Source organism: Takifugu rubripes, chromosome 17 (genome assembly GCF_901000725.2).
Source record: "Takifugu rubripes chromosome 17, fTakRub1.2, whole genome shotgun sequence".
Taxonomy (NCBI): domain Eukaryota; kingdom Metazoa; phylum Chordata; class Actinopteri; order Tetraodontiformes; family Tetraodontidae; genus Takifugu; species Takifugu rubripes.
The window spans coordinates 6,872,267-6,888,700 of record NC_042301.1 but is presented as its reverse complement, the minus strand read 5'-3'; the positions used below and the strand labels follow the sequence as shown (position 1 = coordinate 6,888,700).

Genomic DNA, 16,434 nt, shown 5'->3' with positions numbered 1-16,434 from the left:
ACAACGTAAAACAGATGGTGTATAAATGTAGTCATTCATCTTTTATTGTTCACATGCTCACAAAGTACTCTTGAAGCAATACTGAGTTGTGTTTTTACCATGTCTACAGTGCAAGACAATTAAAACGTGCACTTTTGTAGCACGACCTTTCTTCACCGTCCTTCCTCCTTTTATTCTTCTCCTCAGTCTGTCACCCACCCCCTACTTTCCTCACCTCATGGCTCAACTACTCTACCAACAAAGAGGGGCACATTGGCCCGGTCGCTCCACAGCAGGAAGATAAATGGGTGCAAGGCCGAGAAGGAATTATATGTGCGAGAGAAGGTAGTTGAGGTGACAGCCACGGCCTCCACCCCATGCTCGGTCAGCGCGAGGAGCCCTCTGTGTCGGACATCGTCCAGAACCAGCCTGTCTTCAGAGTAAAGGCCACACAGATTGGCATCCTCAAAGAGTGAAGACAGCCCTGGTGAGAGGGGATAAGTGTCAGCAGAGCCCACTCAAGGCCGTTAGTAGGCCTTAGAAAAGGAGCAAACCTAATTTCTTCATGAGCATGAACATGTCTGGCTCCACATCCAGTTTGATTTTGGGCAGAGTGACCTCGGTCTTCTGGGGGACCACTGTTTTCATTTTGTCCATCAGCTGCCGCAGGGTGTCATAGGTCATACTCTCTTCCACCAGTTGCAGATCGTACACTGTGTTGGGCAGCAGGATGTAAAGGCTGCTGTCACCTGTCAGAGCGAACCTGCCCACCTGTTGCAGAAGGCCTCTTGTCAGTACTCAGCTCTGCCACAGCTTCTGAGCTCAAACCAAAGCAGCAACACAGAGATGTGTCCACAAAACAGATAGAAGCAGGAACACTGGACACAGGAACATTCTGCTGTCTGTTTCCTCATTAGCACATAAAGACTCCTCACAGACAGAATCCTTCAACTATCATCCATCCATAGGTGCCTATTCCAATATTACCATTTGAGCCTGTAGTCATACTAAAACTAGGTTATAGTTAACCAACAGTTAAAAGTTGACTTTGTAACTGTTGTTGTGGAGAGAACTCCTCCACAACTCAGAGAAATGGACTGGGACTCAGAGTCCCAGTCCATTTCTCTTATCATGCTTATCATGTACATCTTTAAACAAAATAAAATGGTGTGTTCATCTCCACAGCTCCTCCATGACTAAATAACTTTGAGGAGTAAATAAAAGGTGTTGGCTGCTAGTTACCTGTGCCTTTAGGGCATTGTCAATCATCGTGGCCAACAGGTAGTCAGGGTGATGAAAGACCGGCACCGACACCAGATCACCATTGAGTTTTGAGAACAATGCATCCCTGGGATTCAAATCAAACTTGAGTTTCCACTGACCTGATAGACAGAGAAATAAAAGTTGTGAGCCCTCAGCAGCTTTACAGGCTCAAATTCAAATGTTCCTTACTCACCTTTGAAGGAAACTGCATTGAGAAACATCAGCTGTGTGCTGGGGGACACCGAGTCAACCAGATGTTGGATTTTATTGTTGGTCTTATTTGCCACCCAGCTGTTGATCATATATGTGTTTTCTTCGCTGGTTTCCAGTAGCCTTGTGGGAACCGATTCATAGAACTGGATGGACTGGTTGGTGAAAGACTCACTGAGAATCATCTCTGGGGCAGAAAAGAGGTCACTGTCACATGGACATTTCTCCAAATCCATCCCAGTCGACAATTTTTGCAGTACTTGGGTGATAGTAGATCTGTGAAGACATTTGCAAAGAACTGGCCAGTTTCTCTCTCAGCTTAGCCATCTGGAAGTGAACACAGCTGAAGTCATGGGGGACAGCCAGCGCTCTCTCGATGGCTCTTTGGGTTATGTCTCTTGCTCCTGGAGGGAACGGGATGAAGCGAACAGTCATGCACTTTAATTCAATACCAAAACAGCCAGACATGTTTTATTAACCCCCAAAAAATGTGATCCACAAATTCAATGTAACAACCCTAATCACCAGTGAATGACCTCCCACTGTGAATTTCTGCTCTTTGCCTGCAGCTCACACAATCAAAGCATTTTCATATTTTCCTGACATGCTGGTGTAGCTGCTCTCAAGGTTACAGAACCTCATGGTGATGGAGGCCAATGTCATTCGGTGCAGCTTCCTACCTAACAGCAAATGGGAGAGCAGTGCGCTGATGCTCAGTGGAGACAAAAGTAAGTTATTAGAAAGCTGTGACTCTCTGACGAATGAATAGAGCTTCATGGAAAACTCAGCCATGGATTCTTGCAACACAGCTTCACCAGTGTGATCCTCCTGGTCATGGCAGGGATTCCAGGCTGCAGTCCATTCTCCACATGAGTATGGAACAGGGGTGGGGGCAACTGTGAAAGAGACAAATACAAGGTTTCAAATGTCTTTACTTTTAATTAAAACTCCTTTAGCACTTTAAAGATCATCCACCCCATCACCAGCAGACACATCAGTGTTTTTAGGGTTAAATGTTTAGAATGATCCTAAAAATGAAAATTGCATTAAATGGCCTCAAACCAAATAGAGTGTTCACTATTTTAAACAGAACATTAAAAACACTCACAAATAAACACTTATTCACTGACACTAACCGATGTATTAACCTATGAGGGAAATCCTCTTATAGTAAAAAAAAACAAACAAACACCACATTTTATCAATGATTTACAAAAGCTTATAAGTCACAAACTGATCCTTGCAGTTTTAAAATGTCATCATTTGCTAATAACTGACTTGCAAAATGCAAATCAAATGTTGACTTTGGTTATCTTATTGTAAACAGACGGTTTTAACAAGGACACCGTGCACATAATAAATTCATGGCTTGAAAGAAATCATAGCTGTTATAAGTTAAATAAAAGCAGTTTGTTGATAAGTATATGATATATAGTCAGAGAGTCAAGTAGGGAGTATGCAAAAGGATTCAAACATGCCTCCCTGACAGATAACAGTAAGGTATCCTTCAGTGCTTTATGAAATGAATCCTGAATAAACAAGGTTATTAATTTACCTTTAACTGTAACTCGTACAACGCTCAGCTCCTCCCCCTCAGGTGATTCACATCGGTAAGTTCCAGAATCCTCCATGAGCACATTTGTGAATTTGACTGACTGGTCCTGGTCCAGAGGGTAAATTTGCTGCACTCGTTCCAGTTTATCCAAGGGCTCTTTGCTGAAATGTAGCAGTGTCTTCTGGCCAATGCCTGTCTCTTTGTACCACAGCGCACTGGCCAGGATTTGGCTGGAATGAGGGAAATAGCAGGGCAGGTAAATGGTGGAGCCTTGGGCAGCGTTAATGTCATAGGCGAAAGAGGCTGCCAAAAGACACAAACAAGAGTTTTGTTGCACCACATACTCGTTGCACCTTCACACACATTTCGTAAAGCACATGAACAATGAAAAATACACGATACTGCATGTTTCTCACCAATGACTGCGATATCATATGTCCTTACTATGTCCATGTTGATGTACTTCACCAAACACGCATACTGGCCTTGGTGAGCAGCAGTTATGGGGGAAATTGAGAGATACAAGCCATCCCTCTTAATACGGACTGAGTCTGACACAGCAGCACTTAAATTTACACCTGTCATTTAAAAAGAAGTTAAGCATAAAACAACAATGCTTGATGACAAATACTGGCAGATGAACTAGTAGTAATAACCATTGAATGTCCAGCTTGCAGGTGCTGTAATAAACTCTGTCACAGCTGAGAGACAGGGCAACTCCAAAGAGGAACCAGATGTCACTTGAAGATGTGTGCATAAAGAATGCTAAAGAGAACAATGGAGTTAAAAAGCTGCTGGGACTGATGGGTAACTAAAGATACCTGTTATGGTTACCTCAAAAATGAGCTGTAGCAGGAAGCAGAGGGTGGCCTGGAACCTCATCTGAAACACAGCAAAGGGCAAATGTGCTTGATATCATGATGCATGAGGGCATTTCAAAGAAAGAAAGATTTTTTTTATTTTTACACAAACACTTTATTTACAAATTTCACACCCTGTTGACAACACAATAGTGACAATAAAGTAAGATAAATAGAATTCAACAAAAAACAGTAACTCCACAAGGAGTTTGTTCAATGTGCAATTAATATTCAACGTTTAAAAAAAAAAGTGCAGTGAGTCTCTCATATTCATCGCACACTTGAAATATAGTCTCTCGCCCGGAACAGAAACGGGCACTGGTCTGACACAGAGATCCATCCTAGAGAGGGAAACGGTGGTGGCTCGTCATGCAGGCTCCAGCAGGGGGGGCTCCGTCCCTTCCCAGCCGGACAGCCTACAAGCTGGTGCTCTTGCTGGACAGTTCTCTGAGCTGTTTCCTCGTTTTGCCCATGTGCTTCCTCAACCGAAAGATCTCGGGATCGGTCAGGTCCGATGCAGCTCTGTGTTTTATCCAGTGGCTGGCCGAAGAGGAGCTTGTCGGGGAAATATACCCCCAGGTCAGGGCCCCTCATACCTTTGGTCCTTGTAAGGAAAGTCTTGATCATACCTGGGGGGTACAAATCATCCCTCTCACTGTCTACCACCGTGTTTGACAGTTCACTGCCATCATATGTGTACTCCTGGTCACTGTCTGTGGCAGCGGCTGCATCCTCCAGCTGCCCAGCTTCTTTGTCTCCACTGTCCTTGGTGACATTTTTTTGTTTTCTGCACCGCTTTGCAGGAGCAGGCCTCCATTCAGACACCCCCCCACTGCCCTCACTTGTACCCGCACCTCCCTTGCCCAGCTTACCTGTACTCACACCCACCTCACCCTGCTCACCTGTACTCACGCCTACCTCACCTGTGCTAATTCCTCCCTCACCCGGCTGGCCAGCCACTATCCCTGGCACCCCACTTCACCTACTGCTACACCCTGTTCACCGTTTTGACCCAAGTTTCTGGTCTCTCCTGCCTCACCCAGTTCACCCATTCCCCAGTTCACCCAACCCGCACAACACTTCAATTTCCACCCCAGTTAAATCCCTTACCTCCCCTGTCTCACCACTCTCGCCACTCACCATCTCCAAATTCTCATTCTCTCCACTCACCTCAGTCACACGAACACACTCACTCCCTTTTCCCTCCGCCTTCGACTCTGTTTGCGCTTCGTCCGGTACAGCGGGGGCCCCTCCGCACCGCACCACCGACGCCTCGCCGCCAGATCGGGCCGCGGCGGACTCCGCCGCCGGCGCGTCCGGGACCGGGCGGCTCGGACAAACCCTAGCGAGATGTCCCTCCTCGCCGCAGTTGAAGCATTTAAGGGCAGAGGAGGTTGCAAAAAGAACATAATCAAAGTCGTCGACGCGGACAACAAACCGATAATTAAACTCCTCTGCCCTGATGTTCAGAATCATGTGCACCTGTCTGCGGTGAGACACTACGTGTCTCAACAATGGCGACCTGCAGCCCGATAGTAATTTTCTAATGAGGGACACCAGTTTCCCATGTCGGGACAGTTCTCTTGCCAGGAACTCGTCGCCGATGAACGGCGGCATGTTGGACAAGGTAATCCGTGCCGCCGGCTGCGTCAGCGGAGTCACCTGGACGAACTGCCCCCCACGGTGATCCCCGTCTCCACCAACCTGTTCGCCTGATCTACGTTCGATACGAACAGCACCACCGCCCTGTTCATACAGGCGGCGGACTTCACGGAGCTGTGGCCGATTTCCTGGCCCACAGCCAGAGCCACCTCCTCCACACTGAGCATGGAGCCCGCTCCCACTTTCACCCCGTGTCTCCTGCTCAACCCGGTCAAGTTGGCGTTCGCCGCCATGACGGCCGCACGCGGTCAGCCGCACCACACACTCGCTAAACTATGAAGCAAATAAATATATACGAAACGCACAATAAAACAAACTTTGTTCACAAACATTCACACTCACACAAAAAGGTCACAAACAGGAAAAACGCGTTTTTTTCAGTCTCTCGCTCTCTCTCTCTCTCCCGCTCGCACTCCTTCCACCACCGAAAGAAAGAAAGAAAGAACGAAAGAAAGAAAGAAAGAAAGAAACTTACACTGGCATCCAGTCTGCTGTTTCTTTTTCCACTAATGCTTTTGCAGTTCCCAATCACTTCCCAAACCTTTTATATTCTGCAGTCCAATGACTCATGTCTGATTGTTGATTTAGAGATGTTTGTTTGTTTATTGCAGATCTGCTGACTTGCTGGAAATCACATGATTTCGCAGATATTGGCAACAACTGGGAAACTCTATTTGTGCCCCCCCCATTCAAATCAAATCAAATCAAATCAATCTTTATTTATATAGCGTCTTTTACAATCAAAATTGTTTCAAGGCACTTTCCAGAATCCCAGGGCTTAACCCTAGACAAGCAACAGTGGCAAGGAAAAACTCCCCTTTAACAGGAAGAAACCTTGAGCAGGACCAGGCTCATGTAGGGGGACCCTCCTGCTGATGGCCGGCTGGGTAGAGAGAGAGGAGAGGGGGGAGGACAGGTAGAGGATAGAATAGGTAGGAGAGGAGAGGAGAGGAGAGGAGAGGAGAGGAGAGGAGAGGAGAGGAAACCATGACCCAGTGGGGTGACAGAGGCCTGTCAGGTGATCATGTTTCTGGACCCCGGCAGCCTTGGCCTATAACAGCATAGCTAAGATGTTAACCTAATGATTAGACGACCCCCTAAGTATAATTTGTCTGTCTATGATAGTAACTGGAACTACAGAATTAGTAACAATAAGCTTTTTCAAAGAGGTAGGTTTTCAGTCTGATCTTAAAAGTAGAGATGGAGTCAGCCTCCCGTACCTGGACAGGGAGCTGGTTCCATATAGCAGGGGGGGCTGGTAGCTAAATGCTCGGCTCCCCATTCTACTCCTAGAGACTCTGGGAACCACAAGTAGACCAGCATTCTGAGAGTGGAGCGGTCTATTGGGCTGGTAAGGTGTCACTAGCTCCTCCAGGTAGGATGGAGCTAGGCCTCTGAGGACCTTGTAGCTTAAAATAAGGTTTTTAAAAATTATTCTAAATTTAACAGGCAGCCAATGAAGAGTAAATGTAATGTTGAAAAATGTAATATTATAAATATCATACTGGTGTAATGGTGACATTAAATTCGCCTGGATTTTCTAAATGTTCAGCTATTTCGTTAATTAGTAAACTAATTGTGAACAAATTGCCGAAGGTTTCAAAATGTGTCTCTCTCTCATTTCGCCCGGATTTAACCTGACTACTTAAAAGTCTCAACTGTACTTTTTCGCAATAACTTTTTACCCTATTTATTTTTAAATTTTTATTTATTTTTAAAGTGTGTAATTTGTTTTCTCTGGACTGTCTGTAAATCGATCGAGGAAATTGCGTTTGATTAAGTTGGCGGAAGAGCTTTGGGCGGAATCAGTCCTGATCAATCAAGTGCCGAGTGGAAGGAAACAGCATTAGGAACTTATCTCAGAAGCTTCTCCGTAAACGTTGGGGAAACTTTATGTTTACCAGACACTTAGAGTATAAGTATGCAATCTGAGTTTTAACAGTTTAGTGTCGAGTTTGTACTTCCCCGAAAAAGGATTTCCCCGTTTCTCAAGATAGTAAGTCTTCATTCTGGTCATCTGATCATCTAGTGGAAAGTGCAACAATGGTAACAACTTTTCTAGTTATCAGTATCTGCCTAACTTTGAGGGCCAATCGATGCGACACTGTAACTTTTCCAAGTGCATGGTTACTTTTACTTTTTTCGCATGTTGCGTTTCACTTATTTACTACAATTAAATAATTAGAGACGTTCAGCTTATTTTAAGCGTGTTCGCGTACTTTAAATGTAAATAGACACGTCCAGGCACAGATGTCACGATCTGTAGTAATAATACAAGTGATTGAGACTACTGCTAATATTAATATATTTTGTTGCATATATATTGTATGTCACACATTATTGCATTTACGTATAGAAATCAGCAACATAAACAGGACTAGCAAAAACCACCTCCATATAATGGATCACTCATTAATCTGTAAACCTTTCTTACCCTCAGTGATCATCCGTCTTTAAGACTCCAGGGTGTAATAGGTGATCACCATGGCAACACAGTTCAGTATTGATGATGCATTTGTACTGGAGGGTGAGGAAGAGGGAACTGTGTCTGATGGTGAGGCAGAGGGATGGAAGGGTAGAGACAAAGACAGAGAAGGAGAGATGACCTTTGGTACTCTCAGTTTCTCTAAGCCTCAGCCTCACCAATCAGCTGCTGCCACTGGCTCCCTTGAACACAGCAACCTCAAATATCAGGTAAGCACCTACAGCTCTCATCAGTATACCCCCACCACTGAAAACTGAGACTCTCATCCTGTTGGTGCTTTAGAATCTTGAAAATGAAGACGTTCTGGGTAGCAATAGCAATTCATCTTTCAACAACATCTTCAAAATCAAGTGGGTCCAGTTGATATTCCAACATTGTCACTTTGCCTCCTACCCTCATGATCAAGGTATGAAATAAGATTTGTTGCTGTTTCCTCTGCAGCGACCCCGCAAATTTGTCTTACTGCAGCTCCCAGTGGTCTTTCAGCACCCTGAGCTCTGTCACACAGCTTTCTGCACACTGCTGTGGGTATGTACACACAAACCAGTCAGTCACACAAATGCATCAGAAAAACAGTTGCTGGAAAACAATATTTTCTGTAGGTGGGTGTCCCATCCGCTGGTGAAGAAAAACAGAAGAGTTGTACTTGCTTCATTCCTTCTCCTCGTTACAGGAGTCGGTGAGTCCCATCTGTTTATGTTTATCAGTCTAAAATCTATTAGCATGTTCACTTTTGTCCTCCTAATTGGTCATATTTCTCTTGTCGCGTGAATTATGTTTGACCACTTGACAGAGCAGCTTCTTATTTCTGTAAGAACAATGTCAAAGATTCATCCTGTGGTGGAGGAAAAGATGTTAGTGTGTTTGAGAAGAGTCAAATCATTGTCCTGCATCCACCAGAGAACATATCTAAGGAGATGGCAGAAACTACTAAAATTAGGTAAAGAACTGTCCAACATGTTATTGAAATCTGGAGGATAGTGGGGAACCAGCATCTTCCAGGAAGGAATGTGGTTGAAAAAATCCTTAATGATGAAAGGACCTGGGACTGAACAGCTGTGGAGCTTTAAAAACCACTGCTTCAGTTTGCTGGGGAGTATAGACTCTAAGAGCAGGGGTCACCAACCTTTTTGAAACCAAGAGCTACGTCATGGGTACCGAGTCGTGTGAAGGGTTACTGCTTGACACACTCCTCTAAAATAACAAATTGTGTGTGTGTGTGTGTGTGTGTGTGTGTGTGTGTGTTTTAACAATTCATAAACTATGTTGAACCATGTTTTAAAAAGTTATGCAACATTTAAAAAAAAAAAAAAATTGACTTTCACTCACTTTCTACCGCTTGTTCCTCCACTGAGGGTCGCGGGGGGACTGGAGCCTATCCCAGCACAATGGGCGGAGGCAGGGTACACCCTGGACTGGACGCCAGTCAATCGCAGGGCTAACACATATAGACACACAACCATTCTCTCTCACACTCACACCTACGGGCAATTTAGAGTTTCCAATTAGCCTAATCCCCAATCATGCATGTCTTTGGACTGTGGGAGGAAGCCAGAGTACCTGGAGAGAACCCATGCAGGCACAGGGAGAACATGCAAACTCCACACAGAAAGTCCCCAATCAATCCCAACCGGGGATCGAACCCGGGGTCTTCTTGCTGTGAGGCAACAGTGCTAACCACCACACCACCGTGCTGAATAAATCTTAACTGAACAAATCTACTGCAATTCTGCTCAAAATCTGTTACATTTTATAAACACACTTTTTAGCTCATGGGCCTTCTTTGACTGTAGAAAGCTTCCCAGTGGGTAGTTAGCATTGTAGCTTTCATGACGCGTAGTGAAGCGTCGCTCCACATTGTGCTGCTTCGCCGTCATCACAGTCGCCCCACAAATGCAACATACACACCTTCCTTTCACAGTAGTAAAAAAATACTTTTCCTCCCATTCACTTTGAAAATGATAAATTTACTGTCTTCTTTTTGCCATGTTTTTGGGGTAGAAAATTGCACTCCACTCACCATCTTCACTGCCCGCTAGTTTATTCTCCACAAGCGCAAAGGTTCTTTCATGCGCACAATACTGACCTTTGAACTAGGTCAGAGTTCACCTTCACTTTATTTATATTTTTATTTATTTTTAAGACATTGTCATTTTAAAATCTATGTAAATGCAGGTGTGATTTAAAAAAGAAATAGCGGTAGAAAAAATTTCTTAGACGCACCTCACTTGCGAGTTTTGCTATTTTTAGAACAGGCTTGCGGGCGACTCATGTGGTCATTGCGGGCGACTTGGTGCCCACGGGCACTGTGTTGGTGACCCCTGCTCTAGAGCAATGGAAGAAGGTCGTGTGGTCTGATGGGTCCCGATTTACCCTGTTCCAGAGTGCTGGGGCATCAGGGTAAGAAGAGAGGCAGATGAACCAATGCACCCATCATTCCCAGTGCCTACTGGGCCAGCCTGGGAGGCAAAGCTCTGATCTGGGGCAGGTACAGGTTCAGCAACATTATGGGCCCAAAAAATGAGGTCAGCTGACTACCTGAAGATACTGAAACACCAGATTCTTCTCAGTGGAGGTCTTCTTCCCTGATGATGTGGGCACATTCCAAGGTGACAATTCCAGAATTCCTGGACTCAGATAGTGAAAGAGTGGTTCAGGGTTGATGAGATATCATTTCACACATGGATGGGCCTCCAGAGTCCAGACCTTAAGGATAAGGATAAGGAAGAACTTTATTGCCAAGTATGTTTTTACACATACAAGGAATTTAACTTGGTGTTTGTTGCGTGCAGTTCAGACAAAATAACAACAATACAGTAAAATAAGAATAAAGATAAGGAAATATAAACAATAAGTATATTTACAATGCAATAAGCATATTTAAAGTCCAGTATAAGGAAGTGAAAAGTGTCTTGTGCAGGGTGATGGTGGTGCGGTGGAGGAGAGTGCATGGTGCTGCTATATTGCAGCGGGCCCATCAAATCAAATCAATCTTTATTTATATAGCGTCTTATACAATCAAAATTGTTTCAAGACGCTTTGCAGAATCCCAGGGCCTATCCCCAGACAAGCAACAGTGGCAAGGAAGGAGTCTCATGGAGTCTCATACTCGGGGAGGGGGCGGGGGCAATGTCTGTGGGGGTCCCGGGCCTTGTTGAGGAGGCCTGCCGCGATGGGAAAGAAGCTGTTTTGGTGATGAGAAGTTTTGTTCTTGATGGACCTCAGTCTTCTGCCAGATGGGAGTGGCTCAAAAAATTTAAATCCCTCAACCTTTGGGTTGTGCTGGAGAAGCTTTGCGCAGTGGTCCGGCTCTCCCATAATCACTACAAGATCTGGGTAGAAAATTGATGCAACACTGGATGTAAATAAATCTCTTGACATTCCAGAAGCTTGTGGGAACAATGTTGGAGTGAGTGTGTCCTGAAGCTGAAGTGGGTCCAACCAAATATTAGAGCCTGACCTTTGTTGGGGCAGGCTGTGTACCTTGAAAGTTCAATATTAACAACAAAAGCAACTAATTACAGCATGAACTACAAAAAATTCCACAACTGATGTGTGTGTTACTTTCCTGGAGGAAACGCTCGGGATAATGATGTGTATCATTTTATTGGCAGATTCTGACAGTTTCTTTTTCTGACTGTGTAGCTCTTATTTTGACGGGCATTGTGATACAGCTGAACCCAGATGCAGGTAAGAGCTTGTTTGCCTTTTATTGTTGCTGTGCAACGTTGATGAGGCAGTCAGTTCAGGCCAAAGTCCTTTTCATCAAACAGTTTAATGTTTTGCAATCCTATGGCCAGTGTTCTCCTATGTCACCTCAAATTAATGACAAAAACTCTTGTGATAAATGTCAGCACTGGTTATCGTGAATATTGCTGTTAAAGTCACATTTTCTCAGTGCAATCATTCAGATTTTACCACTTTAAAAATCACATTATTCAGCTGTATTGAAGAACATGCTACCTCGTCATTGTTATATAATATAGCATACACATAGCATTCACACTAAGATTGGCACCTGATACAATTGTTTCTTTAATCCTTGTGGACTACTTCCTCTGATGACTTACTTTCACTGGTATCACTTGTCACAGCTTAGTGAAACATAAACATTCACCGATTTGGTCTTTGGATTGTCTGATTGTACCGAAGGCTACACTTAATGTAAGTGTCCTTGCAGGTGTTTCAAGTGCCATATTCTTTGTGCCTGGGTTGCTGCTGTTTATCCCTGGAGGTATTTGAAGACTACAGTTTGAGTATTTGAATGTCATATGTTCTCACTAGTAATGGCATGTGTTTCTTCCACTAGTGTATCATGTGATATACATCAGCTGTGCTGTACATGGGAGAAGAGGCTTCAAATTGTTCTATTTACCATATTTTGAAAAATGACGTTTTAAGAGATTGAGAATTGTCGCTACACATTTACTGCTTGCAATGATAAAAAGTGTGTTTTGTCATGTGACATTTTTTCTTGTCATTGTATTGACCACTACTAAATGAACCACTAAGTGACTGTGTTCCCACTACATGAACTGACACTGTTGTACATGAAAAGGGAGTCTGGTCTCACCAGTGTTTTATTTGTTGTGTGAATAATGACTGTGAAACTGCAATAAATTTGTATATTTTCATTTGTATTCTTAGACACATTGATTATTTTAAGGGCTCTATGGTGCAAGAATTTCACTCACATTTGCCCCTAACAGTTGATGTGTTTGAACTGGAACAATAATGTACAAACTGCAATACATCACGTATTGAACAATAAGGGACATAACTTAAAATACCGTTTTACCGAGTACAGTTTCATAATAAAACGGGGAAGTCTTGAGGGTTCTGACTTTCGAGCCGAGATGGTGATGACTATTATTACTAATGATATTCTATCAAAACTTTAATGTGCTTACACCTGTTATGTTTTTTATGGGCTTATTTCAGTTTCAACATCGTTCAGAAATTGTGTCTCATGTAACTAAATTACAAACAGCACTTTCCTGCTTCACAGCAATTTTCTAATAGTGTCTAATTAACATTAATTAACATTGGAGGAACTGTTATTAACAACTGAAATGCAAGCAAACCTCTATAAAACTATGCTTTTCAGATTTTGAGTATTCATAACATCTAAAATCAAAAAACGTAAATTATTTTCCGCCCGGTTGGTGTTCCACAGACCAGTTCCATTTTTCTGCTGGTGTCACACAGTGAACTTCCTGGGATGGGAGGGCGCTGTGACCACTCACGAAAGATGAGCTTCGGCAATAATCGTCATTTATCGGAACCCGACTTGGTGAAAGATGGAGGAGGAGGCTCGCAAGCTTCTTGAAGAAGGAATAAGAAAGAAATTGATCAGTCCAGGCAAAGCCGAGTTGCCAACATTTGCAACTGGAACTAAGGTACAGCTATATATTTTAGAGGATTAGCGTGCATCAGTCTGAATTGAGTAAAGAAAGTCGACGAAGCATGTTTCGAAATGCTAGCTGCAGCTAACTATCGGCTATCTGAGCTAACACATCTTATAGCTACATTTATTCGTCGAATGGATTTGGCTTGCAAACGTATCTTACAGCTAAGTAGCTCTGTTGCCTTTGTGGTTATTTCATTCTAGCTTTTGTCTGGCAACCTTCTTATCCTAGTTTTGTTCTTTCTCTTATTTTTCATCTAATGTACAGAGAGGAGGGGGTGGGACAGGATTTGATTCTGAATGCTGATTGGTTGCTTGACAAGTCAGTCACTTATCCATCGCGGTGTCCTGTCGAATAACTGTAGAACTACACTAGTATTTAATGTACATAATATACATGGTACATGCTGTAGTTACTGTATGTGTGTATATATATATATGTATATATATACATGTGTATATATATGTATGTGTATATATATATGTATGTGTATTTATTTATATATACAGTATATATATATATGTATATATGTATATATATATATATCATGTGCATCGTGTGCTCGATAAGGTGGTGTTCCACTACCGCACCAGTCGTTGTGATGGCAAAGTGATGGATGACTCCAGGAAGATGGGAAACCACAGTAAACCCATGGAGCTCATTTTGGGCAAAAAGTTTAAACTTGCTGTGTGGGAGAGAGTGGTCGTCACCATGAGACCAGGAGAAGTTTCCGAATTTACCTGCGACACCAAGGTTATTGAACTGGTCAATTAAGTTCTATTGAATTTTGGGAATGTTCTTTTTTGTATTAATATTTTTTTTCACCACTCAGCATACAGCACTATATCCACTAGTGTCCCAGTCACTGAGAAACATCAGTGCTGGTAAGGATCCCCTGGAAGGTCAGAGGCATTGCTGTGGCATTGCACAGATCCACTCTCATCACTCTCTTGGGCACAAGGACCTGGATGAACTACAGGCAAATCCACAGCCTCTTGTTTTTACCATTGAGCTGTTGGAGGTGAGTAGGCAAGAGAAAGTCAGCTTGATATCAGCAGGTTGCACAAGATCCATTTCTTCTTAACCTAAAGATTGACACAGCGTCGCTCAAGGTTAATGGTCATCTCATCTAAAAGGTTTTTTTCACCTCACAAGCCTTTTAAATGAGAGGCGAAAAATGAATCTGACAGGAGCATCATTGCTACATTTGATTCATTATATTTACTCCATGTGCTGGATTCATATTAACCATTTTCACTTAATTGAGAAGCTGCTTGAAAGCAAAAGCACCACTTTTTAAAAAAAATAAAAATAATTGTATTTAAATTCAGCCATCAAGGGTTTAACAGGTGTAGTGTCCTCTTAATAAATATCATTCCACAAGCTAGAGGTGCCACTGACCTTTGGAATTATTTTCTAGGCTCTGCCACCAGGATCATTCCAACTTGATGTGTGGGCCATGAACGATAAAGAGAAACTGGAGCTGGTACCTCAGATCCACGAGGAGGGCAACGTGCTTTTTAAACAAGGCCGAGTCAATGAAGCCATGGAGAAATACTATAATGGCATCGCTTGCCTTAAAAATCTACAGATGAAGGTGAGGACATAGTTAATGACCACTATCTATTTGACCCAACACCCACTTCAGATTATTACCTTTGGTTGCATTGGCTGCACTTTTTGTTAAACTTTTATTAAACCTAAACCTAAATCCTCAGGAACATCCCGGAGATGAGGCATGGTTAAAATTAGACCATATGATCACACCGCTGCTTCTCAACTACTGCCAGTGCAAGTTACTCCAAGGCCAGTACTACGAAGTCATCGAGCACTGCTCCTCTTTGCTCTTTAAATACGACGGTAAGATGAAACTATCCCATTGCTTCTTCAGAATGGTTTCAAAATCCATAGCTAAAGTCGCTCTGACACGACTTTGTTGAAATATAAATTAATCTTCATTTACCCAAAACGTGGGAATAAACCTGAACTATTTGGGCTTGGGTTCATCAAGAATTCCAATCACCAGTATTCTTGTACCATTTGAAGAAACTCCATTTTGTGCCACAGATAATGTAAAGGCCTTATACAAGCGGGCCAAGGCCCATGCTGCAGTCTGGAATGAAAGAGAGGCCCGAGCAGATTTTGCAAAGGTGCTGGAGCTTGAACCTTCTCTGGAACCGTCTATTGCCAAGGAGCTCAGGATCATGGAGGAGAAGATCCGCATCAAAGACAAAGAGGAAAAGGATCGATATAAAGGCCTTTTTAGAGCACCATCTGCCACTGCCATGACAGTAAGTCCTGCAAAAAATGTTCCACAGTAACGACCATTATAAACATTTGGGTGTCTGACCTTTGATTTCCCACAGGGGTGAATGTCGCCACAGCCTGGAAGATGCCTGCCAATTTCAACAGTTGGAGGAAACAAACATTAACTTTTCTAGTGTTGCATTTACACACCCAAGCCAAACACTCTCCCCCTAGAATTCACTTTTCTTTTGTCTAAAAAACCAACCAAAAAAAAATCAGAACTAGCATTTTAGAAAGAAAAGTACTTGCTGCAGAGATTTTATTTCTTTTCAATTTGGGACCAGTAGAGAAAAGCTTTATCTCCTGATATGTTGTTATGGTCCCATTTCAGAGTGGAAGAAAAAACCCTGTAATGTTCATTTTTGGTCTTGCATTGGTTACATCAGGTTGTAATCATCTGTGTTGGACCATCAGAGGCTTCCTCATCATCCTGAGACTCACTCTTTCACTCTTCCAAGATGACAATCATTGTGTTACACATACTTAATGTATGCTGTCCCATGTTATTTCTTTATTGTATCATTATATTACTGTACCTTACGTTTGTATAGATGTATGCAATGTACAACATTTGTCGTTATCACGCTTAATTGAATTTTTCATATGAGGCTGAATGGAAATGTTGCATTTGTGATAATGTAATTGCAAATAAACATGTATATCCTCAGATTTCAATGTATTCTGACTGTTGTCACACATTGTCCT

At 42.9% G+C, this 16,434-nt stretch overlaps 3 protein-coding genes across 5 annotated transcripts; 2 read left to right on the top strand and 1 right to left on the bottom strand.

The window, feature by feature from the left end:
• Positions 1-20: 20 nt before the first annotated feature.
• On the bottom strand, positions 21-6,114 carry serping1 (serpin peptidase inhibitor, clade G (C1 inhibitor), member 1). Of its 2 annotated transcripts, none has more exons than XM_003977568.3 (11): positions 5,038-5,949; positions 3,842-3,889; positions 3,664-3,772; positions 3,424-3,585; positions 3,008-3,310; positions 2,133-2,348; positions 1,713-1,856; positions 1,436-1,639; positions 1,222-1,361; positions 534-750; positions 21-463 (listed from the first exon to the last, which is right to left on the bottom strand). In XM_003977568.3, the coding sequence occupies exons 1-11, from the start codon at positions 5,482-5,484 to the stop codon at positions 216-218; spliced, it is 2,238 nt and encodes a 745-aa protein (XP_003977617.3). In that variant the 5' UTR covers positions 5,485-5,949; the 3' UTR covers positions 21-215. The 2 variants fall into 2 exon arrangements, with proteins under 2 accessions (XP_003977617.3, XP_011617060.2); XM_011618758.2 differs by lacking the exon at positions 5,038-5,949 and adding an exon at positions 6,005-6,114 and having other exon boundaries at positions 168-463.
• Positions 6,115-7,321: 1,207 nt separating this feature from the next.
• tmem134 (transmembrane protein 134) lies at positions 7,322-12,654 on the top strand. 2 transcript variants are annotated; one of them, XM_011618757.2, is made up of 8 exons: positions 7,322-7,525; positions 7,970-8,223; positions 8,297-8,364; positions 8,456-8,542; positions 8,617-8,693; positions 11,660-11,704; positions 12,195-12,248; positions 12,324-12,654. In XM_011618757.2, exons 2-8 carry the CDS (start codon positions 8,014-8,016, stop codon positions 12,404-12,406), a joined length of 624 nt encoding a protein of 207 aa, XP_011617059.1. In that variant the 5' UTR covers positions 7,322-7,525; positions 7,970-8,013; the 3' UTR covers positions 12,407-12,654. The 2 variants fall into 2 exon arrangements, with proteins under 2 accessions (XP_011617059.1, XP_003977616.1); XM_003977567.3 differs by having other exon boundaries at positions 7,322-7,575.
• Positions 12,655-13,259: 605 nt separating this feature from the next.
• aip (aryl hydrocarbon receptor interacting protein) lies at positions 13,260-16,396 on the top strand. Its single transcript, XM_003977566.3, has 7 exons — positions 13,260-13,413; positions 13,993-14,175; positions 14,255-14,443; positions 14,843-15,019; positions 15,141-15,282; positions 15,490-15,713; positions 15,789-16,396. The coding sequence occupies exons 1-7, from the start codon at positions 13,315-13,317 to the stop codon at positions 15,792-15,794; spliced, it is 1,020 nt and encodes a 339-aa protein (XP_003977615.1). The 5' UTR covers positions 13,260-13,314; the 3' UTR covers positions 15,795-16,396.
• Positions 16,397-16,434: the final 38 nt, after the last annotated feature.

Bases quoted from the DNA above. Each gene is read 5' to 3' on its own strand.
- tmem134 (XM_011618757.2), top strand. From the start codon at position 8,014: ATGGCAACACAGTTCAGTATTGATGATGCATTTGTACTGGAGGGTGAG. The intron at 8,543-8,616 runs GTATGTACACAC...TATTTTCTGTAG, and splicing joins CTTTCTGCACACTGCTGTGG to GTGGGTGTCCCATCCGCTGG. The intron at 12,249-12,323 runs GTATTTGAAGAC...TTCTTCCACTAG, and splicing joins GCTGCTGTTTATCCCTGGAG to TGTATCATGTGATATACATC.
- serping1 (XM_003977568.3), bottom strand. From the start codon at position 5,484: ATGCCGCCGTTCATCGGCGACGAGTTCCTGGCAAGAGAACTGTCCCGA. The intron at 2,349-3,007 runs GTAAATTAATAA...TCTCTTTCACAG, and splicing joins TGTACGAGTTACAGTTAAAG to TTGCCCCCACCCCTGTTCCA. The intron at 1,362-1,435 runs GTGAGTAAGGAA...TCTGTCTATCAG, and splicing joins CAATGCAGTTTCCTTCAAAG to GTCAGTGGAAACTCAAGTTT.
- aip (XM_003977566.3), top strand. From the start codon at position 13,315: ATGGAGGAGGAGGCTCGCAAGCTTCTTGAAGAAGGAATAAGAAAGAAA. The intron at 14,444-14,842 runs GTGAGTAGGCAA...ATTATTTTCTAG, and splicing joins TTACCATTGAGCTGTTGGAG to GCTCTGCCACCAGGATCATT. The intron at 15,020-15,140 runs GTGAGGACATAG...CTAAATCCTCAG, and splicing joins TTAAAAATCTACAGATGAAG to GAACATCCCGGAGATGAGGC.